This window comes from Doryrhamphus excisus, chromosome 2, assembly GCF_030265055.1.
Source record: "Doryrhamphus excisus isolate RoL2022-K1 chromosome 2, RoL_Dexc_1.0, whole genome shotgun sequence".
NCBI classification, from domain to species: Eukaryota; Metazoa; Chordata; class Actinopteri; order Syngnathiformes; family Syngnathidae; genus Doryrhamphus; species Doryrhamphus excisus.
Genome location: NC_080467.1, coordinates 8,784,412 through 8,811,037, shown reverse-complemented (window position 1 = coordinate 8,811,037; position 26,626 = coordinate 8,784,412). Strand labels below are relative to the sequence as shown.

The window sequence follows — 26,626 nt, the reverse complement described above, 5'->3', positions numbered from 1 at the left end:
CACTCCTAAAAAAGATGCAATAAGACTGATGAAATGTAGTACTCCCCACTGGTCACTAGTTGTCAGACAACTCTGAACCACCGACCTCACTTCCTGTTTGCCTCTCTTTTAGATCCCCTATGGAACACATTTTTAATAACACACACAGGCCAATTAAAATGTTTTTATGCTAATTATCGCTACTATATTGGGTAAAATGAGCGTAAAGGTGACTATAGGGGTGTTATTTCATGTTGAGAGGGCTCTAATAATGTGAAGAAACATATCTATAAGGTCTGAGACAGGTTTTCTATGCTCTAACTATGAAAATATTCTATTTATAAATAAGGAATCTTACTTTGCGGAAACTCACTTATCACGTCCAAGAGCTAATTATCGCTACTATATTGGGTAAAATGAGTGTAAAGGTGATTATGGGGTGTTATTTCGTGTCGAGAGGGCTCTAATAATGTGAAGAAACATATCTATAAGGTCTGAGACAGGTTTTCTATGCTCTAACTATGAAAATATTCTATTTATAAATAAGGAATCCTACTTTGCTGAAACTCACTTATCACATCCATGTCTTGGAGCAATTCATTGCGATAAAGGAGGGATTACTGTAGATATTGGAACAAAAGAAAAACAGCATCATCTGGTGGACATGGTGGGGCACTGCACTGCCTTGCCCCTTTAATGTGCAGTTACACCTGATAGCTCCAAATAATCTTAAAATGTCCTTTTAGTGCATTTTTAATGTATGTAATTAGTTGTTTTTCTGTTTATATCCGGCTAGCAGGATGTTATCCATGTAGGACAAGAGGATATAAATAAAGATCATGTACTGTGATATGTGTAGTCTTTACTAGAGCGGCAATGACGTACATCAAAGGACTAAAAAAATGCTGCATCTTGTTATTTTCCGTGATAAAATAAGGTCACGGTGAGAATCACAGCCCATTTTTTTTCTCTTTGCTGTTTGGAGACATGCAGGCTCTCCTGTGGGCCCGCTTCAGCCTTCATTTGGCATCTCAAGTTGCTGAGGCATCGAAACAGGTGGAAGGTAAATGGCACAGCGCAGTCGTGACGCACCCTGCTACGGCTAAAAGCTGTCATCCATTTTGTGGGCACTGATGACGAGGGAGTGTGCTGAAAAAGAGAAGGGGATGTAGGATGATGAGGATGGGGAGGGAGGAGAAGGTGACAGTGGTGGTGGTGGTGATCTGTTGGCTGAAAGGGCCATCCAGTGGTGGGAAGCGGAACTGCAGCTCGCTTTTGCTAGCATTTAAATGCAAAATACAGTGTCTTTATACGACGATTCATTTGAATGAAGCTGCTCTTAACAGTTGGCTCCGTTAGAACCCCCCCTAATGTAAAATTAAAAGGCTAAGCACCTGTAAAGGACACCGCAGACATCTTGTTTCATGCAGGTATCCTTACAAGTTCACATGTAACGCCACACTTGCTTTCTCAGAAACCAAAGAGCTCTCTGGCACACTCTGTTGGTAAAAGCAGCAAGGTCAGCCAGAGGTCAAAGTTTAGGTCAAGTCACTCGATCAAGCCTTACGGGTGATGCTAGGTTAGTTTAGTTTCTGAAAAAAAATCAAAATCATCAAACTGACAGCGCTTGGCTTTGTTCAGATGTGCAGATGAGGCCCGTTTTTTATTAATTTAATTAACTTGATTAAGTATTTAAACATTATTGTTAAATTTCATTTTCAAACTTAAAATGCAAAGACCACAAATTACTATGAAACGAAGAGTGTAATTATTTTTGGACATGTTTACTAAACAGTATTTCCATTACGTTATGAAATATTGTTTTACAGAGTACTTGTATTGGATTTCTTACAAGGGTGGAGTTTAACTACTGAAGTACCATTGACAGCCGCAGGGGGGCAGCAGAGATCGTGGTGACGTTACCTTCCGGGTGAAGGTGCGCGTGCCTGACGACCTCCTCATTAAAGGTAAGAAAGCACAGGTAATAAAAGTATCTTTAAGATAAAATTAATGTATGAAGATCAATTATTTTGACAAATCATTAATCATTAGAAATGGCCTCATTCGTCATAATAGCAACTTGACTTGATGACAAAACGCGCATGGCTAGTGGGAGGGTCCCATGCACACCGGCGCTACACCACCACCAGGGCTGCCTGAGCTCAGAGCGGATGGCCACATGACAGGAGCCGGGAGGCAGCGGTGGTGAGTGGGCCGACATGATCCACGGACACGCTCGGAGACCTCTTCTGCTCGCCTTCACCTGTGTGTTTCTCTCCGGAGCGTCGCCATGGTCACACGGACAGGAGGATACCCGCTACGGGTGAGTTGACGCGGACACAGTTGTCACTTTGTCAGCCTATCCGACGTGGGTTTTTAGGAACGCTTTTGGTTTGTTGACAGTGACAATGAGCAGTGTTCTGATAACATCTCCACCACCAAGTACTCCTGTGTCAAGTCCACTGGGGAGGTGACCACTTGTTACAGGTATGTCCATTCATACTGTTGTTATTTACATTAACGTATTGGTTATGTAACAACTATTGGGGTAACTAACTGGGTTGAATATGTAAATTCATTGTATATTCTTTTATATTTACCAGCCTAGGTTTCAAAAACAGCTTACGGAATATACTTTTAAAGAACGCCATATGAGCCACATAGTGAATACTGGTGTGTTTATTGCAATATTTAACTTATTTCACTCACTCCCGGAAGTCATCATTGAAGTCGGGTCAATTTAAGTCAATTCAAATTAACCATTTGCTGAGTTTGCACATCTGCTAATTCACAGCAAACTACTACTAGACATTTGCCAATGGAAAAGTGGAAAAGTGGCAATAGCTTGGATGTTGTGAAAAAAGTGGCATAAGTGCTTTGAGGTACACTACCGCTCAAAAGTTTGGGATCACTTGGAAATGTTTTTAGCCAGTCTGAGATATGGCTTTTTCTTGGCAATCCTGCCATGAAGTCCAGCATCCTGAAGTCGTCGCTTCACTGTTGATACTGACCCTGGTGTTTGACGGGTACTATTTAGTACAGCTGCCAGGTGACGACCTGTGAGGCTTCTTGGTCTTAAACTACACACTCTCAGATATTTGTCTTCTTGCACAGTTGTGCATCGTTTTTCTGTCCTTGTTAGACACAGTTTGTGCTGCTCTCTGAAGGGAGTAGTTAACAGCACGGTAAGAGATTTTAGTTTTAGTTTAGATTTTTAGATGGGTTCTCTAATAATCTATTAGCCTTATAAAATGATGAACCTGGATTAGCAGCCATACCTGGAGATTGATGCAGAGGACTGACAGTTGTTGATAGTAGGCCTAAGATGTAGATCGTTCTTTGAAAATCATCTGATTAATTTTAATTGTTTGTGAAATGGATAAAAATGTTTGTGAAGTGCATGAAAATGTTTTTCTTTGGAAAACCAAGAAATTTGCAAGTGATCCCAAGCTTTTGAGCGGTCGTGTACATATGTATGTCATGATGAGAAGCACGTACGTTCCTTTTAAAAAATCTGCTCTCCTGTGTTGTAGACACATTTCCTTTATGATCTTCTGTGACTTTTTTGTTTCCGCGAGACATTCAAGGACAGCGGTCACATACTGTTTGATCCTCAAATCTCCCAACACCCTCTTAACCTCATCATGGTGTTTTATGGCCGCAGGCACTGTTGTTTGTTTAAAGAGGAGACGACTTGTAGCCAAGAGCCATCTCACGTTCATCTCACGTGCCTCCCGGCTTTGTACTCAAAATTTCACAACGTGTGTCATTGCATCGGCTCATTTGCATACAGTCTTCAGTATAATACAATATCTGTGACTTCTGTTGTGTGCCTTTAAGAAGCAGTGCTTGGGAAGTGATGTGTGTGACGTTGACTGTTGGCTGAGCGCTAGCAGCAGGTTAGCAGTGTAGAGCGTGGCCGACAGCAGCTCCTGTGAATGTTAACTGCTCGTTAATAAAGCCATTGAAGTGTATCATAAGTCTCGCCTTAACCATTTAACAGCACCATTATAGCGAGTGCAACACGTGTAAAGATGACTATAGGGGTGTTATTCCAAACCTTTAAAAGGGTACATTGGTTGCACAAGGAGGTGTTATACTTTGGAAATGGCAGCAACGGTTTGAAATTGACATCAGATCATGTTTTCACTGCTGTTCGCCCTGTTTTTCAGTATTTTTTTTATCTGGCCATAGCTTCAAATCACTAGTCTGTGCATCATGGCCCTCGGAGTACCCTCTCTGGTACTCTTTCCAAGTACTGCTTTCAGGAGAACCGCCCATTTGTGTAATCCTGCTATCTGACAGGGATTAAAAAAGGAGATAACTGTTATGTTTTCAAGGATGCAGCACCGCAAAAAGGTCATCACAGGACCACGAGCCACTCTCTGTAATCCTTTGGAGCTCATTTACATATAAAAAAAACAAACAATTCGACATCCATCAATTTATGCTAGTGTATATCTTATTGTAACAGAGTACACTGCATTGTGTTGTATTAGTGTTTTCTCTGGCTCTTAGGCAGAATGTTTGGCTGCCAAAAGGATGTGGAGAGCTGAGCTATATAGGCCTTTGCTCCGCAAATGCTTCTAATTGGAATATAAACGCTTTACTAGTGCAAACGGTGTGAGCGTTGTGTTCCAATCTGGCCCTGACGTGGGTGCTAAGCGGTCACGGCAGTGGTGTTACGTTGCCACACATTGAGGAAATTAAACCTTAGTTAGCTTTTGTTCAGATAAGGTGTTTTTTTTTTTAGAAAAGGATTACTTGTAGTTTTTGCTTTCAAATCTTGAGTTTCATCTGCTGAAAATGTCTGGACTTTCTGGGACTATTTTCGTAGCAAAGCAAATGTTTAAAAAAAGGTCATGTACTCGATGATATAATGATAGATTTCATCAGATTGTTGTTCAGCATTGAAGTCTCCAAGACGAAGGCCAGATTCCCCATGCTAACCAACAATGGCGGTGAAAAAATGACATTTATAATCTTTGTTTATAACTCCTCTTCGGTGGGGGTACTGTGTGAAAAGGATGATTGGGCTGATTTATTGTGTGTGCAATGTTGGCTTTCGCCTCATCCTGTTAAGACTTCCCCATAAAAGACTCTTTCCACTCCGCAGCTGTAACAGTTACACATAATTAATATGTGGCATGTGCCGTCGTTGCAGTCTTATTTTTATAAATAATTCTGCTGTTAAGGAGTTTTTTTTTTGTCCACTCCTTAGTTAGGAAACTCAAGATGGCTTTCTTTGGAACCATAGCAATTATTTTGACAGGACTTGCGCTATTTTTGTGCTGAACACAGGTCACAGTTTTATTTGGAAAATGTTAAAATTTCGTGTGTCAGTAAGAGTAATTTTATGACATTTTTAATGACAAAAAAAAATGTCGGGCGGGAGAAACTGCAATGCATCATTTTAAGTAGAACAAGTACAGTAGACCCCCTTGTGTTGAGGTCATATTGTTTGTAATTCTCATTTGATATGAGAAATATGTATGAAGACAAAAAGAAGTCACTTGAGTCCACATGTTAGTTGTTTTTGTCAGTAGATTATTTAGATTTATAATCAATGTTAACCCACGTTAATCAATGTTAACTCACGTTATACACTCATACATTTAACATACAGTTAAGAATTTGAACATTTCCTTAAAAAGTGCCCATACGGTTAGTAAAGGCTTTATTTACCATAGAATGGATGGCTTCTTGTTTGCCCAAACAGCGGCCTTGAAGGCTCCGCCATGCACTTACATTGTCAGAGTTTGATATGGCCTCATCTCCATGAACAGCGACCGTTTTAAAGCTTTTATCTTTAAATGGGAGCAAAGATGTGGGGGATTTTGTTTTGTGGTTATAAATGTGCTCTATGAACTCATCTGACTGTTAGAATGAAGTAATCCATCATTAAAAAGTCATTTTTGCACGATAGTTAGCTGCACTGCGGTCGAGTGGTTAGCGCGCAGACCTCACAGCTAGGAGACCCGAGTTCAATCCCACCCTCGGCCATCTCTGTGTGGAGTTTGCATGTTCTCCCCGTGTATGCGTGGGTTTTCTTCGGGTACTCCGGTTTCCTCCCACATTCCAAAAACATGCTAGGTTAATTGGCGACAACAAATTGTCCATAAGTATGAATGTGAGTGTGAATGGTTGTTTGTCTATATGTGCCCTGTGATTGGCTGGCCACCAGTCCAGGGTGTACCCCGCCTCTCGCCCGAAGACAGCAGGGATAGGCTCCAAACCCCTGCGACCCTCTTGAGGATAAGCGGTAGAAAATGAATGAAAATGATGCATCAAGGTCGCACAGTTGCAATGTAAAAGTCCTAAAGATTATACACACTGTAGACTTCTGCTGCCTCATGGAAAATAAACGTACTCTTTCAAGACTCACATTTGGAAATATTGCCTAAATATTTGTAATGACAACAGAATGAGTTATTGTGGTTAACCATTTGAAAAACACTTTTTTATATATATAACTCAGGAAAAGATGATGGAGGGTGTCCAAGTTGTTTCTCAACACCTCTTTGAGTTTACCAGAATGGGCTCGAGCAGATGGAGAAGGAGCGATCATGCCAATCTGAGATGCCTGAAAACCATTTACACGACCTGGCAAGCCTCCGCGGCATTGTAATGCAGCATGCCAAGGAAGAGTGAAACAACACCGTACAACCATTGAGATACAATAGATCCTATCTATCAAGTCAAAGGTCATGTGCCCAAATGGAGAGAGACATCATATGTGACATGGCAAGGAAGTAACACGTTTTCCATCCTACATGTGAATGTCTATCCGTACAACACGCACACAAAGAGTCTGGAAAAGGGAAATTTAAAAGATCTGAAAGAGGCACAGGAGGAGGAGGAGGAGGTCAAGTGCTGAAGCTGGGCTTCAAACATACAGAGCTAATGATTAATTGAGATCATGCCGATTAATCAGTAATAAAAACACAGTAAATTGTCGGTGGTAGTTTTTGGACGTGATGGAGTGGGAGTGCTGTGATGGATTAGCAGCTTGGAAGTAGAAGTAGCTCACATACACTGTAAATGAAACTCTATAAAGTGTGATGTAGGACGTTTTTTAGCTCCATCATTTTCATTATATTGGTGTATGTTTGATTCCAGCAAATTCTGAGGTGAATTCAGAAAACAGAGAAAGCACTCATGCTGACTGTGACACATCTGTGTTTCATTCTGTTGGTCATTAGTATACTATGTCAAGTATTTTATTTTGTAAGTGTACTGCAATTACTCTTGGTATAGGAAACTGTTCCTCCGATGAACAAGCTTTTTTCTCATATACTGCTAATCTTGCAATGTGCTGATTTTTTCTCGTAAGAATATGAATGTAGTCATGTATTGTATATTCCCATAGCATTAAGAATTGGTTTTATTGGAGTAAAACCCAACATTATTGTTGTAATAGTACAACTTTTTTGTATCAAAATACTTGACATTTTCCATCCATTCTTTTTCTTTGCCACTTATCCTCATTAGGGTCGTGGGGGTATGCTGGAGCCTATCCCAGCAGACTTTGGGCAAGCAGTACCATCCAATGGCAGGGCCCATATAGACAACAACCATTCACACTCACTTTCATACCTACCGTGTGGACGATTTAGACTCGCCATTTAACCTAACATGCATGTCATGTCATGTGGGAGGAGCTAGAGAAAACCTACAAACTCCACACAGAGAATCGAACGCAGCTCTTCCAGATCTCCTGACTGTGCGACCTTGAGTAAGACCCTCAAACAATGCACAACGATGAGCGAATTCAAGAAAGTTGATGTTTGCTAAATACAAGGATGAAGTGTCTTGAACCAGTCATGATGTGCTATATATATCACTATATTGACACTTACTATGGTACCCATTATGTCATTGGATGGTCATATCACCTCGTACTTCGGTACGTGACAAAAAAAAAAAACGTAAACTATATTAGGAAGGCAGGAAGTGAACAAATGAACAGTTACTGATTGTAAAAGTACCAGATGGAGGGGTAGGATTTAATAAGCTTTGCTTCTTCCTACTCCTTTTGGACATGTGAAACTGTGAACTGATTATGTGATGCATTCAATTGTAATCTGATGCATGTTCAAATGAAATTAAACCATTACCATTACATGCTACCCACTAACCATACTAAACACTCGTCCACCGAGTGGTTAGTATAATAGTGCCATTAAAGGAAACCTCTGTTTTTAACTTTGACAGCCCGACTAAAATGAACACTTTATTCCCATACCATTACAACAATTTGCTTGTAATACTGCAGCTATTCTCAATACATGTTTTCCTTGAAAATACATTAAAAAAAACAAAAGAATAGGAAGGTACACCATCATTGATGCACCGTCATTGCCATGCGAGTTACTAATATTAATAGTGTCAGCCTTTGCGCTACGTTTTAAATAATATTGTTTTAGAAGAGCAGCAACAAGGATGTGGGTCTGATTGATTAGCTGTGAGAGGGAGGCAGAGGAGGGCTTGATTTGCATTCTTCCTGCTGGGGGTGGGTGGTCATATTGTTATAAAATATGTGCACACACTCACATTTATTTTGTTTCTCTCAGCATGGGGAAGAAGTATTTGTCAACAAATTAAACAAGGCGTCAATGAGTCTTATTAGATGGAATATAAAACCGGTAGAAATGCTTGGAGCTCCTGAACTGGTGGTATGACACAGAGGAGTGTAAGCCATCAGTAAAACAGGGAGGACGTGTTAGTGTTAAGGAGCATTCCTTAGTGACGGATGTGGAGCTCAAGCAACCGCAAACATGGACCTTGTTGGTGTGGTGAATTTGATCTCCTTTGACAATAGTTGTTCATCCTGGTGATCACTTCTATTACTATGCTTTCATACTGCACAGTAGTCATTCAAAAGTGCAGTATAGCCTAACCTGGAGGTCCTGACATGGGTTCGAAACGCTCTTTTGCAGTCATTTTACATGTTATTCTTGTTTCAGTCACACTGATTTTGTCACAGGTATAGGATAATAATATGTAAATGATTCCCAACCCTAGTCTATGTCAAAGTATAGAATTACTGCATAAGGACGCTAATCTGAAGTGGAGGTTGCAGTTGAATAAGAACCGACTGGAAGATTTTGCTTCACCACTTTAAATGTCGTCCAAAGTCAGACAACTCTGTATGATTCCCTGCTAAGTAAAGAGACGCAGCACTGCAAGCTGCCTTGTCCTTGGAACCTTTCTAACTGAAAAAAAACTTTGGTCGAACTGCATTCGAATGCGACAAAAGACGCTCCAACTAACTGTAGGCGTTTTGTGTGGAGTTCTTATTCTGCGGGCCGCCGCGAGTCACGCACGGTTGCAGCTGACTGCAGATTGATTGCGGCGACCCTGTAGTGTTGTTCCAAACTCTGGGAAGCGCATTTTGAGCGTTTTTATTATTTTCCAGGCCTTCCAGTCGTTGGCCAGTCGCAGGAGAGAACGTGAACATAAAAAAAAGGGTTGAAATTGATACATAACTTTGAGTTTTGTTTGAAATGAATGCCCTTGTGACACTATTCATAGACCATGAACCCCAACCTACCAATAGGTTATATTAATGTAGCATGCTATTTAACCAATGAAGCGATTCTATTTGTCTGGGCACACATAAATGCACCTTAAACAACGCAACAGAGAGCCTTTTATTGGGCAGATTGCATTCAAGAGGACATTTGTCTTATTAAATAAAGCCTTACTTTGACTTATAATGTGAGGTTTTGTCCCTGGAATTCCTCTAGACGGGTCATTCCCAAGTTTATGTTGGCAACCTCAACACATTGGAGGTTAGTTTTATTTGGTTGCTGATTGTCAGGGTAAATTACCATACATAAATTTACTCAATCTTTTTCATATCTTATGCTGTTTAGGCTAGTGGGCTGGAGGCTATCCCAGCCGGTTGTCGGTCAGTCATATTCTGAATGGACGATATAGCACGGATTGTCAAAGATAGTTAACTACTACAATACCACTGGCTCTGTTGATTTTTTATGGCATTATATGATATAGTTCTTCAAGTTGGACCCACATTTCTAATTTCTCATTTGGAATTGTTTAAGATTTGCCGGTTTTGTTCAGTTGGATTGTCAAGGATTCGGGGATGGTTTGCTGGAAGAACCCTGGTCATTTCTTGGTGTGTTTGATGATAAGAGCGTTTAATGCTACAGTAAACCTCGGATATATCGGATTCAATTGTTCCCACTGGTTTTGTCCGATATAAGCGAAATCCGTTATATGCGTATACTGGAAAATGTCCGTTTTACGCATATATCGGATTTATATCCGGTATATGCGTAAATCGGATTTTATCCGTTATAAAAAGGCCCTTCCTTGACTATGTTTCCAATGTACCTGGATGCGCAGGCAACGCTGCAAACGCTGCAAATGACGTAGTATAGCGGCCTGTCACGATTCGGCGAATCTGAGCGCCACGATGCGGCCATCCGATATATGCGAGGGAAATTTAATGGAAATGCATTGGAACGGGACTGGAGATTTTGTCCGAAATAGGCGAAATCCGTTATAAAAAATCTGATATATGCAATGAATTTTTATTGGAAATGCATTACAGAAAAATTGGTTCTTTTTTATCTGTCCGTTGTGAGCGAATTTCGATATATCCGAGTCCGATATATCCGAGGTTTACTGTATTATGTTTCTTCTTCATTAATTATAGCACCTCCTAGTGATTTTGGATGATGTCCTACACCGGATATTTGTGATGTATAAAGTCCAAATTGAGGTCAGTTAGTTGTCAGCACTGTTTTTCAACACCTTTTCCAACTGTCACAGATTATTTCGCTACGACAGAGCAAGAACCTTGGTGATTACAGATGATATCTGACACCATGTTTTCTTTTTAATGGGGTCACAAGTCAGATAATTTGGCCATTCTTTGAAATTAAATTATACTGGATGCAGTTTCTCAATGTTCAGGGATTATTTTGCTATATGCAAGAAGACACATACACACGTGGATGGAGTAAAGGGACGTAGTGTATTTTTTTTAACTATCAACGAATATGTATCCAAGCCAAAGCAAGAAGTGTCGTGATTTTGATTGATATCTAATCAAAGATATCTGAGGTAGCTGAGGTCAAAGGTCATTTATGTTGCTATTCAGAGTCCCGCCAGTTTCCAGTGACTTCCAGGTTTTGATTTGTATTATTCCCAATTGGTCGGCTTCGTCTTTGAAACACTTTAAAACACATGAAACCTTTGAGCTGCTGAGTTGTTGTTGGAGCTCTCCATTTGCGAAATGTGTCTGTGGTCCTCTCAAGTACTTTGGCCTCACGTTGCTCCAGCTGCCTCCCAACAGAAAGATATCATCTCGTGGAAAAACACCATTCTTCAACATTGTTTTACCTTTTTCTTTTTGGCATCTCCGAGGTAGTGTGCAATCTCATTCGTAATTCCCGGGAATAATGAGGACATGGTTGAGGGAGCGCTAACACGTCAGAGGAATGTTAGAACAGAGAAAAAGGCTGATGCGTGGTCGTTTTCAGATGAAAGTGACCTCTCCGTGTGTCTTTTTTCACTCTGGTGGTGATCCAGACATTCTTAAGATCGACTCGGATTACTATGGATTTTTTATGTGTTCCTATAAACCCTCAGGTGTGCTTTTGCTGAACTTTATCTCATCTTCTTTACCCGCCTCTGACAGGTAGGAGGTTTACATCCAAATGACAAGATGTGAACCCCCCCCCCAACGCAGGTCCATACTGAGTTCATATGTTTACATTTTGATGCAGTGAGCCTAGAACTACATGGACTTTATATGGTGAAAGTCTTGATTTAAGATGCCATGGCAAGGTTATGGGCTGTTAGACATGGAGATGAATGTACTCATGATGGAACTCGACTTTCAGGATTGGAGTCTAAGTCGAAGCAAGAAGTTCGAAGATGATTATAGTCCCCTGATTGCTGCTTCCAGAGGTCCTCTATTATGCACAATGGGCTTTGTAATGATCTTCTAACAGGTTAGGTTTCCTTGTTGCTGGACCCGGACGAGAGGGTGTGTTTTCGAGGATGCCTGCATCTGATGGATGGCAGCGCCAGTAAACTTCACTCCCTGACGCCTGAAGGAGCAGCGCTGACTCCTCAGGCTTTTAGCTCACCGGCTAACATTGCTCAACTCTCACCTGTGGGCTCGGTTGGATCCCGGGGCGTGGACTAGTCAGGTTACACTCAACTAGCATGATGTGGCTGTTTAAATGGGACTGTTACTTCACATAGTCTTGCTAACATCTGTGTCCTCCTGTGCCAGTTCTTCATATTACGTTGTTGTACGTGATATATGGCTTCTATTACTTTTGACAAGTACAGAGTTACATCATAGGTGTAAAAGAGCTGCGCTTCTTGGAGACACATACTCCATTTTGGTAGCCCCCTTTGAAAATTTTAAAAACAGTATAAAATGAGCCCTTTAGCTAAATCACTACATTTTCTTGTTTATATGACGGCACGGTCCTCATCAGTCCTTCGCCTACGTTCCACTTGAAGATAAACTTTCGACACATCACTGCTGGAGTATTACCTCAGCCGTTTGTATTTATTTTGGATATTAAAAAGATTAATTTGCAGCAACTGATTGTTTTACGATGCAAAGGAACTGGAGGGAGAAGTGGATACAGTACCGGTGAACTTGTAGTCGTAGACACTTGGAGAAGACATACAAAGATGAGTAGTGCTTGAATACCCTTGAGTGGGCTTCGACGTAAATATCACCCTCTGTAAAACAGGAGTGAGCCTGAGAGGTTTATTGTTTATGTTCATTAGAATGGAAATTAACCTAGCATGCATGCATACTTTGGAATGTGGGAGGAAGCCAGAGTACCCGGAGACACCGTACCACTGGGCAGCCATGCACTCCAGTTATGAATATTTATTGATTAGATGTTTAGTCTGACACTAATACAAAAAAAAAATCCACATTTCAGCCGCCAACGGCAATGTTTAGAGCAGGGGTCTCAAACTCAATTTACTTGGGGGCCACTGGAGCTGGGGTCTGGGTAAGACTGGGCCGCATCAGGTTTTCCAAAAAAAAAAAAAACGCATTTATTAAAAACAGAAAAATGAATGAACTTTGCTTTGGTTCCGATTTTCTACAAGAAAAGCTCTGATAAAACATTCAGCTGTCCTCAAATATCTTACTTTTTATTTTTCTACACAAAATAAGATGAAAAATAAATAAACAAATCAAGAATAAAGAAAATCAATCAATCAGTCATAAATAAATATAATAATAATATTTTATTAATAAAATGGCAAATAATAAAAACTTAAGAAACCACATATAGTTGATGGGTAGACAAATTATTTTTTTCAGATTAAAATGAACAAAGCATTATTAGAGCCCTGTAGACATGACAAAACACGACTATAGTCACATTTATACTCTTTTTATTTACAACATATTGCGCAACTGCAGGGTCTTGAGACACATGCTAACTCGCAAACTAGAGAGCTAGCGACCTAAACGGTAGCCTTCAAGTTATTTCCTTTAAACTTAAATAGCCCAAAACTTACCACTTCCACACGGATAGGGAGGATAACTATTAACAGTTATTTAATTTTTTCTGGGTACATGATACCATACAGCATCCATATCAAACTAACATTAAACTTTCATATCAAGGCGGGGGCCTCAAACTAGTGTCCTGCGGGCCACATTTGGCCCACGGGCCGCGTGTTTGAGACCCATGGTTTAGAGTGTCTAATTTAAAAATGGCAGCCACTGTATTTGTCGAAATTATTCAATTATGGGCTGATTGATTGTGTATTTTCTGTCACACAACCACACACACACACACACACATACACACACATGCAGTGAGCTGGCTGGTGTGTCGCCAACTGACATGTTAGGCAAATAAAGCTTCTAGTGAGAATTCATTTGTTGCTATAATAAGAGCGAGGAAGACGCTAGGAGAAGAAGGACCTCCCGTAGTTGGAAGGTTCCTCAGTAGGCTCGGCTATTGCTTAAATGTTACTCGATACCTGTGTAACATCGATGCTTTTGAAACGATGCCAGCGCTTAAATGGTGTCTTACAACAAATTTGGTCCAACAACAATGTTTTTTTATTTTTACGGAATTTTGTGATATATTCTTTGGCATCTACATGACATCAGCTTGCTGCACCTTGTTGTAGCTTGTCACTCTCCATTTTGGATTGCGTTATGAACATGCATTATCATGATAGGGTGTCTATCCTAGGCCAAATTGATATGGTTTTACTGCATATTGCTTCCACCATGCATTCCTAGTCCAGTGTAGTCTAGTTTTTACCTGGATGCCTGATAGATTGTCGATCCCAGATAAGGCGTAGTTTGTTTTGGGTGTCTTTATTGCTTTAGGCTGCCGACTTGCCTCTCCGTCAGACACGTGTTGTTTTAACCTTAACGCGGGTCACATCATGACCTCCACCCAGCTCCCCCAAGTCCGACTGAACTCATGTTAACGTGTCAAAAAGGGAGAGGAATTCCAGAAGAAATCATTTCAAATCAAATCATTTACATTGGAGAAAAAGATCATCTTGTCAAGTTGTTTTGGATGTTTCTTAATCCCGCCTGAACCACAAAGTATAATGTTGCTATGCTCCGAATGTATGAGCATTTCACTCACTGGTAATTCAATAAATGATGCAGTTGAGGGAAAGTGAAAAGGAATAAGGATCTAGTTTCCTGGCCTCTCTGTCTTGATGGTGGGGGTGTTTGTTTTTACCATCCTCTTTTAGTTATTTTCCTTTGCCGCTTGTTTGCAGCCAGCGCCTTCCGTGGTCATGGGGCTTTATCGTCACATGAACCGTCGGGTCATGCAGGAAGTCGTCGTTGTGTCAACTTCTTCCCAGATTCAGCACAATCTAGAACATGCAAACTCCACACAGAGACTCCAACCCGCATCTCTCCGATCCTCTGACTGTGTGGCCGACGTGTCTCATCACTGTAAAATTTTATGTTGGAAAATTAATTTGACATAGTTCCTGATTTTGGAAATAATCTCAGAAATTTTGAAGGCTGGTTAACAATTTTTGATATAATATGTTATAATCAGGCGCTGCACGGCGGTCGAGTGGTTAGCGCGCAGACCTCACAGATAGGAGACCGGAGTTCAATCCCACCCTCGGCCATCTCTGTGTGGAGTTTGCATGTTCTCCCTGTGCATGCGTGCGTTTCCTCCCACATTCCAAAAACATGCTAGGTTAATTGGCGACTCCAAATTGTCCATAGGTATGAATGTGAGTGTGAATGGTTGTTTGTCTATATGTGCCCTGTGATTGGCTGGCCACCAGTCCAGGATGTACCCCGCCTCTTGCCCGAAGACAGCTGGGATAGGCTCCAGCACTCTCCGCGACCCTTGTGAGGACAAGCGGTAGAAAATAAATGAATGAATGAACATTATAATCAGTAGAGTATTCTCTCTAAAAACACAACATTTCCACCATTAAAACAGAGCGTTTCAATAACAAGGTCTTGCAGCTATCCTGCTGTTAGAAGTGGACTGTCCTGACTTGCATTACAACACACAGAGCAGTGGCCTCATGAGCGGCCCCCTGTGGTGTATTACTCTTTTGCAGCAGGAGTTTTACGTTCAAGTGGCCTCAAGCGTGCTGACAAAAGTCGTCATCGTGTCTGGCGATTTTATTTCACATAGAGTAGGTCAGTGCCCGGTCCGCCCTTGAAGTCTGCATAATGGGACAGAGCAGTCTCTCCTGGTGGAGAGGAGCATTTGCATCATGTTCCCACAACGCACAAGCAGTTTTCAGCTCACAACTTTTTAAGAAAACACCCATTTAAAATACATTGTTGCATCGCTGAGCAAAAATAACGTCCTTAAGTCATTGTGGTTTGCACCCTGAAGAGGATGATTTACAGTTTTTCATCTCGTGGCTTCCTGAATACAAGGAAAACCCAGTTGAAGTAGTTTTGGTAAGGATAACCTCCAGGCGGATAGGTCAAGATACATACATAAACAAGAGCACAGACCTCCACCAAGGCCTGTCAGGCGCAAAATCAGTGTTGAATATCATTAATGTAATAGTTATATAAAATGATTATGCATAGACTATTATAAATACTTACATTTATTTAGAATTTAAAATAATTTTATTTTTTAACAGTCCCACATTTAGGAGTCTAGTTTGGAATTGTTTTTTTTCCCTCCCCTCTCCTAGTGTCCCCCTTCTTTCCCCCCTTCATCGCTCAATCATCCCATCCTGTCACCCCTTGTCTCACTGCATAGTATGTTCTATATGTATGGACGGATGATTGCACTATTTCGCTTGTACTTCGGTATACATAAGTGACAAGAATAAAGGGCTACCACACACACACATAATGTCAACATAATAGTGTTTATTTAAATAAAATAATAAAACAAATAACAACAAAATACTTGTATTTATTTCAACAAGCAGTGCAAAGATAGAAATATATAAATATGTTGCATTGGATTTTTAAAAATAATAAATACCATATGCTGAACATCATCTCAATTAGATCTGTTTTTTTATTTTGCCATTAAGCTTTTTACTCTGCATTAATTTAATTTACACTTTTTAAATTAGATACCATTTGAAATGAATCTTTTTAAAGTTTTTTTTTATTTGAGTTGTTCATTTTTTAAATCTAATTATTTATAATTTAATGCTTGAACACACTAACGCCTTAAGACGTGAATAAGTGAATGACATCAATCAAGCTTGAATGCTGCCCCCACTGGATCAACTCCCCTGATAAAAGCTGCAAAGAATGACAGGGTCATCTGAAGTATATTCTATTGCTGCAATGACTTCATTGGGTAATTCCATTTTTTTTTTTTAATCATTTCCCGTTTGAAAGCAACACCTGGAAGTACTTTGCTGAGCCTAAGCCAGGGACGAATAATAATCATAACAGTTTGGATCATAATGGAGCATTGTGAGGGAACGGGTCCAAGAGAGTGGGAAGGTGAGGTGTCTGACCTGCAGACAGCCGCCCTGCATGTTTGGGTGCAGGTCTTTTATTCATCGTGCATGTCGAGAATAATGCAGCTGAAACAGAAATATTATATACAGTGTCACATTCCCTCTCACACAGGCTTCCGTTTCATGTTTTTCAGAAAGCAGTGCTGCCGGGGATTCAGGTTTGTGCTGGGCCAGTGTATTCCTGAAGGTAAATTATTCATTATTATGTGTCATTTATGCAGCATCAAAGTTATGTTGCATAATAGGGTTAGGGTTTGTTTATTACATTACATACAGGTTTTTTTTACCTAAATACATAAGACGTAAGAGACAAACAGAGATTCAAACCATCAACCTTCAGCTAATGTTTTTCTACCCAAAGATTATGACGTGTGTGCTGGCGCCCCCTGTGAGCAGCAGTGTACCGATCACTTCGGCCGTGTGGTGTGCACCTGCTACCCCGGCTACCGCTACCACCGCGAGCGCCACAGGAAGCGTGAGAAGCCTTACTGTCTGGGTGAGCCATTTCCAGCATCTCATCAGCCAATGACACGACACCTTGTGGAGATGTTGTGTTATTTCACCTGCATTGCTTGGTTGTCATTGTTGCTGCAAGACATTGACGAATGTGCCGACGCCAACACGACGGCTTGTTCTCAAATCTGCATCAACACGGTGGGGAGCTTCAGGTGCCAGTGTGAGACGGGCTACTTCCTGGAGGGAGATGGGCGGACATGCACCAAGGGAGAGAGAGGTCAGTATCTTGTTTTAACCAGGGAATAATGTACAGTGAGCAGCTTATTTTTTTTAAATGATAATTAATAAATCATGCTGTTAGCATAAAAATGGCTAAACGAACTAAAATAGGCATTCAGAATACACATCAAAGATGTTGTGATGATATAGAGCAGGGGTCTCAAATACGCGGCCCGTGGGCCAAATGTGGCCCGCAGGACACTAGTTTGAGGCCCCCACCTTGATATGAAAGTTTAATGTTAGTGCGGCCCGCGCAAGTTTGATATGGATGCTGTATGGTATCATGTACCCAGAAAAAATTATTACGTTTGATTAATGTTCATGTTAAAGGTTAAATAACTGTTAATAGTTATCCTCCCTATCTGTGTGGAAGTGGTACGTTTTTGGCTATTTAAGTTTAAAGGAAATAACTTGAAGGCTACCGTTTAGGTCGCTAGCTCTCTAGTTTGCGAGTTAGCATGTGTCTCGAGACCCTGCAGTTGCAATATGTTGTAAATAAAAAGAGTATAAATAGAGAGTATATATAGTCATAAAAAGAGTATATATAGTCGTGTTTTGTCATGTCTACAGGGCTCTAATAATGCTTTGTTAATTTTAATCTGAAAAAAATAATTTGTCTACCCACCAACTATATGTGGTTTCTTAAGTTTTTATTATTTGTCGTTTTATTATTATTGTTATATTTATTTATTACTGATTGATTGATTTTCTTTATTCTTGATTTGTTTATTTATTTTTCATCTTATTTTGTGCAGAAAAATAAAAATTAAGATATTTGAGAACAGTGGAATGTTTTATAAGAGCTTTTATTGTAGAAAATCGGCACTGAAAAAGTTTGTATATTTTTCTGTTTTTAATAAATGCATTTTGTTTTTTTTGGAAAACCTGATGCGGCCCAGCCTTGCCCAGACCCTAGCTCCAGTGGCCCCCAAGTAAATTGAGTTTGAGACCCCTGATATAGAGTATTCTAAACTGGTCACTAGGTGTCAGTAATGTTACTGTTTAGTGATGTTTCGTGAGACACACAAGCACCAGACTTGATCACCTGAACGACAGGCTTTTATTTTGATTTTAATTATCCCACAACAGGTACCACACGGGCTACTGTACTGTTTTGGAATGTAACCAGTTTTGACTGGTTACTTGTTAACTGAATAATGATGTTCATTTTGTAATATAACCACTACTGTGTCTTAGATTCCACTGCCCCATACGACTGTGTGTGTGTGTGTGTGTGTGTGTGTGTGTGTGTGAGGTTCTAATACAAACAGTGACACCTGGTAGTCATTACACACTATGTATGTCGGAACAGTTTTGCCTCCCGAGTGTGACTTGTGACCCCTTCCACTCCCGGGTCCTTCTTTGGTTTGCCTGATGCTCTTGAGGAAACCATCACAAAGGATTTGGACAATTAATAATAATAAGGGGAAAAAAGCCTGTTCCATCACCGATGAGGCTGTACATTTGCTACTTCCTCCCAAGAGCGTCTCGTCGATTAGCAAAAACAAAAGAAGTGGCGGCCTGAGGAAGCTGCGGCACACACAGGACAATCATATGAGTCCAGATACTAAATATATACATGTAGTCCGAGCTGGAAACAAAACCCACCTTTGTACTGTACTCCTAACATCCATTACCACTTCAGGTTCAAGCAGAGAAATACATGTTAATGACATCTGGGATGTGGGTTTGGGCTGCAAACGTCTCTCTGCTCTCTGGTCCCTCAAAGGGCCGCAGATGACTGGCGGCGAGGTGTGACGTAGCACGTCCCGGCGTGTCAGCAACACGGCGCCGTGCACCCGTCTGCTTCCATACTTCCAAATTAAACACTGATCCATGTTTGCATCGGAATGTGTGTCACCAAGACGGAGATGTATACACCTATTTTACAGTATGATGATACTCTCAGTGCTCATTTAGGGATTGGAGGTTTAATTCCATCTGTATTATTCAGCATTTATTGTATATTTACTAAAAGGGCTCTGTTTTGTTCTATTTGTGCACAACTTCAAGATTCATCAAGATTTGTATGAATTTCTATGAATGCAAGGCTGCACGGTGGTCGAGTGGTTAGCATGCATGCAGACCTCACAGCTAGGAGACCCGAGTTCAATCCCACCCTCTGCCATCTGTGTGTGGAGTTTGCATGTTCTCCCCATTTTCTCCGGGTACTCCGGTTTCCTCCCACATTCCAAAAACATGCTAGGTTAATTGGCCACTCCAAATTGTCCATAGGTATGAATGTGAGTGTGAATGGTTGTTTGTCTATATGTGCCCTGTGATTGGCTGGCCACCAGTCCAGGGTGTACCCCGCCTCTTGCCCGAAGAGGAGCCTATCCCAGCACCACCACATAATATATATTTGTTTGCCATTTTTCCCCATACATAATAATATATATTATCAGGTCAATGTCACAATGCACATTCCCTTTAGATTTCACCAAAATCATATTAGAACCTTATTGTGGTAGGATACATTGTGGTCATCCACTATCATGTATTTTGTTCCCTTTTGCTCCAGAAGATATTTTGATTGTGAATGAATTTCGTTTTTTTACCATAAATTCATCTTATTGCTTGCCAACCATCCTCTAAAATAAACATTTATCTAACTGACTTGCAGCGCTGCATCTCTTGGACCAATCCGACGTCGTGATGAACGCGGGAACCTGCTCGGCCACGTGTGATGACTTCCAGCAGATCAAGACGATCGTGCTGCAGCTTAAAGAGAAGGTACGCTTGTAACAGAAGCGTTATCCTGCAGCATTCCTGCATACTCAGAAATCCTCAGCTTGGAGATATGCAGAAACCATCTGCTCCTCCATCACACCTTTATTTTCCACACAGTCCATACCTGACAGCGGGAGGCACATTTTAACAGCCCCCTGGAGACACATTACAGTGCTTTATTTCCTCATTATGAAAAAAATCAAAATACCGGTACATATTTCCATCACTGGAGCCGCTTCATGTCTTTTCTGAAGTGCGAATTGGACAGCAAATTAGCGGAAAAGTCAGCTGCGGGGTTATGTTTCCCTGTTTCCCTCGCAGTTGTCGGAATCTGGATCTGCCACGAGTGGCACTCGGCACCTCGTACTGGATCACATGATTAATTGCTTCCAGTCCTGTGGTCCACCAACCCTTGCTGCGGGACTGTATACTGTACATGCTCACTAGTCATAATAGTCATGATACACCTACTTCACACATCTCATTATATGTGTAGAATATTATTGTTAGTAGTGATAAATATATTGACCAGTATCCTCTTTATAGGTCCTAATTTGGTTCCAATACTGATGCAAGCAGTTGGCTAAGTGCAAGGAGAATACATCAGGGGAGACAAACATAAATTAAAGAATGAGTTCCTAGAAAAAAACAGGCAGGGTCGAGCAGAAAACCTCAGAAAATATGTTCCAAAAAGATTTGGAAAGCTTTACGTGCTGGTTATTGTGTGTAGCCCACAACTTGATACAAAGTCTCGAAAATGAGACTTTGTGGAATGGAGGAAATATTCGGAAGATGGTCTGGTGGGATGTATGGTGGTCATCTCCAACCGGGCATCGATGGTTATCTGATCAAGGCCATGATGCCTGCATGTGTACCTAATGGAGCGTCCATGGGGAAACTGCTGTAAGAAACCTTTTTAATGTATTCACCACCCACCCCCCACCTACACCCCCGCCAGGTTCAAGTGTTCATGTCAAGGTCAGAGGTCGTAGTTGAGCGTAATGCTGACAGCACACCTCGCCTCAAACGCTGATTTGAATCCCTGTGGAATCGAACTCGACATTACATAGCGAGATCAGAGATATATATTTTTTTCCTAAGGATGCTGCTTAGCATGCAGAGCGCTTCTAAGGCTCCATCACGCCCACGGTTGCCCTCGCCTCCATCGTTACACTTCACCTCCTGCTTTCATATTTGACTGCAAAAAAGGCTCAAAGGAATAAGACATTAGAAATATTCATTTCTGGGTTATTTCTACTTTTTTTTTCTCAAGATGCTGTCAAGCAGTGGTGATGTTCTTGAGCAGAGGATCAATGATAAAATTCCAGGGTCTCCAGTTTTTTTGACAGGACCCCCCGGCCTTCCTGGTCCTCCAGGTAAGCTCCAAGTTTGCGACCATTAATCTCAAACCGTAATAATAGACGGTATTCCTGAAGAAACCTTAACAAAAGCCAGACAACAACTGATATATACCAGGATTATAATCTTTTTTGTCTGATTTTTTTAATGACAATGTAGACAAATACATATTTTTCCTGATTTTTTATGAATAAAAAAAAACAGAAAATCTTATACACCATTCCATACGGGTCTTATTACCATACTGACGTGAATATAAGACACTGTTTTTCCCCTCGGCCTTCTTATATTTGAGGTCTAGCGATGTACACATGCACACCAATAGGTGGCACCAAAACAACTTCTCCCCAAGAGAAGCGGCGCTTTTCTTCCAGTCACTCACACACACCAGTGACTTAGAGAGATGCAGCCATGACATGATAAACTTCAAGGTCGGACAAGGTATTAAGTGGTTCTACTGGTTAGGGTGGTCTTGTCTTGGGGTCAGTATGGTCGATTAAGATTGGAGAGATGCCTCATTTTGTGGCCCTAAAGGGCCTTTTGAACGTTTTGGTGTGGTTACAAATGCTAGCAAAAAAAGCTGTATGTAGAATAAATCAATAAAAGAGAGAATATTGCATCACTTGTATCATGTTTCAGACCGTAATTCAGCATTTGCATGAAAGAACTTGTCCTACGGTGCATCCATTGACGTGACTTACAGGTAACTGCTTGGTCGACTTTAACACGCATCTGCGTTGTCTTAGGCACCCCAGGACCAGAGGGACCGCCAGGTCTTAAAGGACTGCTGGGGCCCCCGGGCCCCCCTGGACCAAGGGGCCTGATGGGTCCCACGGGCCCCACACCAGACTTGTCCCACATCAAACGAGGCCCCCGTGGACCTGTGGTCAGTTGATATGTACTTTCTATTTACCACGTTGATAGATGGTAGATGCGTTAAAACAGCATGATAACTCAAGTGGTGGAACTGTTTCGGGTTCATTTATAGCTAAATGTTCAAGGGTTAATCCATTGACAACTTGAGTGGTTTTCTTTGGCCCCGGTTGTGTGTTCAACACGCGGCTTCCTCCGTGCGTGTGAGCGCCAACCTTTCATGTTGATGAGTGGGATGTAAACCAAGAATGTGCAAGATGCGGTTCTCGGTTGCCTTATTGATGAATGACACTATCAACACCTGCAATCAGACCGGCAAGCGGCGTTGTTGTGCCAAAACCATGAAGGCCTGCGAGTCACAGTCAGGGGTTTAATTACTTACTGTAGGTCCGACCGTGGTTTGTCTTCTACAACCTCTTAATCCTCATTAGAGGCTCTGATCAACGGGTCACACGTGTTGATCAGAAATACTGGCCGGAGTCCACACACACTTCCTCTTACTTGCTAAATGCTTTTTAAAGGATGATTAGCTCGGGAGCGCAAGTTCACTCTAAAGGAGGCTTTTTTTCAGAGATGATTTTCTAAGGAACGACATTTGTTCTTATGGAAAGTTAAGTTAAAGACGGGCTTGATGGAAATATTTCAAATATTAACATTTTCTCCCGGTTGTTTGTCTACTATATGTGCCCTGTGATTGGCTGGCGACCAGTCCAGGGTGTACCCTGCCTCTCGCCTGAAGACAGCTGGGATAGGCTCCAGCACCTCCGCGACTCTTGTGAGGATAAGCGGTAGAAAATGAATGAATGAATGAACATTTTCTCCCAATTCAGGGAAATTAAGCCAAATTTCTCAACTTCAAACGTCCCAATAAGGGAATAGATAAGGAAGGGAACTGAGCCAACAGTCCAAGATGGGAAATTTGCTGTAAATGTCCAAATAAGAAAACACTCAAATGTCATACTCGGGGGGCGTTTAGTCATTTGGGGGCCCAAGGCAAACCCCCACATCCTCTTTTTTTATTTTATTTTTTTATTTTTTCTTCAACTTTGAACCCTGCAGCTTATATATGAGCTCTCTGTTGATTGCTTAGTAGCCACCACGTAATAAACGTAATTAATATGGACGATATGTTGATCAAATTCTACATCAGCAACAAAATAGAAATATATTTCATTGTCATGGAAACAAGCCGTCAGTATTAAAATCCCACGTAACATCTTTGATAAAACACAATTATAAAATGTAAGCTTGAGCAAATATGAGCTGTTGTCTTTATTCAACAGGGGCCTCCCGGAGCACCGGGAAAAGACGGACGCAAGGTGAGGTCTGATTACATGTGGAAATGAATGTTCAACTGGTAGTTGACATAGCAGAGGTCAGAGTCAGAAGATGTGACGCTACATGGGCGGAGATTAGCCGCCAGTCACTACATGTTTCCAATCGAAGTTGCTAAATCCGATTTAGAGATTGCAAAAATCACTGTTGAAGGAATCTGTGAGATTTTTCAAGTGCAGACACGTTTCTTCCCCCGAGAAAGCCAGCCAAAGAAGCTCCAGCAAACGCCCGACGCAGGTACATGTGCCCTGCGGTCTTTCCTGCAAGCCCACTGTTTGTGTGGATAGATCGGAGAGTGATGCTAATCTGTCTGTCCCAGTAACAAATCCAAACCATCTGCCAAAACACTCACAGCCCCCAACCTGACCCTCTGCGAGCCCGCCGAATCACCGCGTCGGTCGGGCGGACCAGCGCTACCGTAGATCAACAGTAATTCCTCACGATGGAGCTAACACAGAGTTTATGTTTAATATGTAAACATACACTCCACAGACTCGTCAGTAGGTACACCTACATAGTCCAGTGGTTCTCAATTTGTTTCTGGCATGCCCACCTCTAGGGAGCAGATATTTTTCACCCCCCCTTTCCTCGAACCTATCGTATTTATTTATCTATCTGTACAAACCTCTGTATGAGTCGCTGGCACCTTCATCATTCAAGACAATAACTTAGCTGCTAACCTTGAAGAAATGCAAGTATTGTATACAGTACTGTATAGTATAATAGCCCCTGCCCCCCACACCCCCACTGACACCCCCATCCATATGCACACATCCCACTGTCATAGTCCAATAACACGGATTGTGTAAAAATGGCTTTACTAAAGATAATAGATCTAATTCATTTGTATCATTTTACCTGCCAGGGCGACCGAGGGGCTCCCGGACTTGCTGGACCTCCAGTAAGTCAATTTCATATACAGTATCACAAAATACATTGGAGGACATGCAGCAGGAAGCATCATACGTACCTTTGTCGTTTGTAGTAGTAGTTAGGAGCGAGTGTACCGGTTTTCTCCTCAATGTGACTTTGTGCTTGCCAGTGGCGTCATTAGGCCTATTTTATGGGGGCTTCAGACCCCCTAAGATGTTAATATGTTAATATTAATTTTGTATAATTTTTTTTTTTTTTTTACCAAATAAATCTCTGACAATTTTCATATAATAGGGCAAAAGCAGGCTAATAAGCAAGCTAATAAGCAGGCTAATATGATAGTAATAATAATAGGCTAATTAATAATATAATAATGATTATTATATCATTGATCACTGTCCACTGGACAGAATGGTTGCAGAGCTTGAACAGCGGTTTTGCAGTGTAGATTGTGTGTACTTGTGTACATTTAATGGTGGCCTAAAACAATTGAGTATCTCTACTAAATCTGTCCAAAAGTGGGAAAGTTATATCCCGGTTCTTGTTCCTTATTTGTTTTTGGGGGTTTTTTGAATGTCTACTACATTCATTCACATCCTGTGCATCTCCAGGGGCTAAGCCCCCCCTGTCCTCAGAACCTAGTGACGCCCCTGGTGCTTGCAAGGTTACGACGTTTTATCGTAATAGTAAGATTACTATAATACTGCCACTTTTTACTCTTTTTCTCTATATACTCTTGATTATTCTCTTGGGGACACAATACATGAGTGATTTTGTTCGATCTTAATAAGGAATTATTATAAAAATGCGTCTGAAAGGCCTGAAAATGTCCGACTTATTTGTTGTCAACCTCCAGGGCCCCCCGGGCTCCTTCGACTTCCTGCTCCTACTCATGGCCGACATCCGCAACGACATAGCCGACCTGCAGAGCAAAGTGTACGGCCGGGCCCCCCTCCACCCGGGGGAGGAGCTTCCTGGCGGCTGGAGGGATAGCCAGGACGTGGGCTCGGGTGAGGACTACAAAGAACCGGTGCCGCCCCACGCCAAGAGAAACCGGAAGAGGAAACCAACACGAAGAGACTGGAACGACTGAGGGAAATCCATTTTGAAAGATTGAATGTGAGATGTAAATATCGACTTATTATTATTATTTAACAATTTTTAACAGCCATTCCATCACAGATGTTTATTTTTCTATTATATGCATATTTTTTAACAAAACTATTTTGCAGACATCCACTTTAAAACACATTAAAACAAAAACAGCCCTGACTTTATTTTATTAATATCATTTGCACTTTAACACAACATGTGGGCCTACTCAGAATATACAAGAGGTGTTGTGATGCTCCGTTGCCATGGCAGCAACATAACAACAAGAGGAAGATAAACTAAACGGCAAATTGTTATTACTGACGTGGTCACGCTCATCCATACTCGGCCGAGGCCTGAAGGCTTGTTGACATACTTTGGCGCACGGGTCGTGATGTCGTAAATCTTGAGGTAATAACACACGTGTTAATGGTTTATACACTTAAATGTCTTAACGGGAACACATCAGCACAAATGATAACAACATGACTCATATGCTGATAGTGTTGTTCACCATGAGGACACTGTGCTATATTGTGAAATGCTAAATACTCTATGGCAAGGAATCCTACTTGGGACTGTTTAATTGGTGTCTTATGTAGTGATTATTAAGTAAAATTCCTGGAAATATAGTCAGTAGACCTTCAATGTTTTGCTGCTGCTTTTTCTTATTTCT

The 26,626-nt window shown here is 41.2% G+C and overlaps 1 protein-coding gene across 3 annotated transcripts; it reads left to right on the top strand.

Moving 5' to 3' along the window:
• The first annotated feature begins 1,880 nt into the window (after positions 1 to 1,880).
• On the top strand, positions 1,881 to 26,130 carry ccbe1 (collagen and calcium binding EGF domains 1). Of its 3 annotated transcripts, none has more exons than XM_058061943.1 (13): positions 1,881 to 1,946; positions 2,056 to 2,302; positions 2,383 to 2,466; positions 17,088 to 17,140; positions 17,315 to 17,449; positions 17,549 to 17,686; positions 20,312 to 20,421; positions 21,692 to 21,794; positions 22,524 to 22,663; positions 23,934 to 23,969; positions 24,115 to 24,222; positions 24,851 to 24,886; positions 25,715 to 26,130. In XM_058061943.1, exons 2-13 carry the CDS (start codon positions 2,199 to 2,201, stop codon positions 25,949 to 25,951), a joined length of 1,284 nt encoding a protein of 427 aa, XP_057917926.1. In that variant the 5' UTR covers positions 1,881 to 1,946; positions 2,056 to 2,198; the 3' UTR covers positions 25,952 to 26,130. The 3 variants fall into 3 exon arrangements, with proteins under 3 accessions (XP_057917926.1, XP_057917944.1, XP_057917935.1); XM_058061952.1 differs by having other exon boundaries at positions 1,922 to 1,946; positions 2,032 to 2,302; XM_058061961.1 differs by lacking the exon at positions 24,115 to 24,222.
• The last annotated feature ends 496 nt before the right edge of the window (positions 26,131 to 26,626 follow it).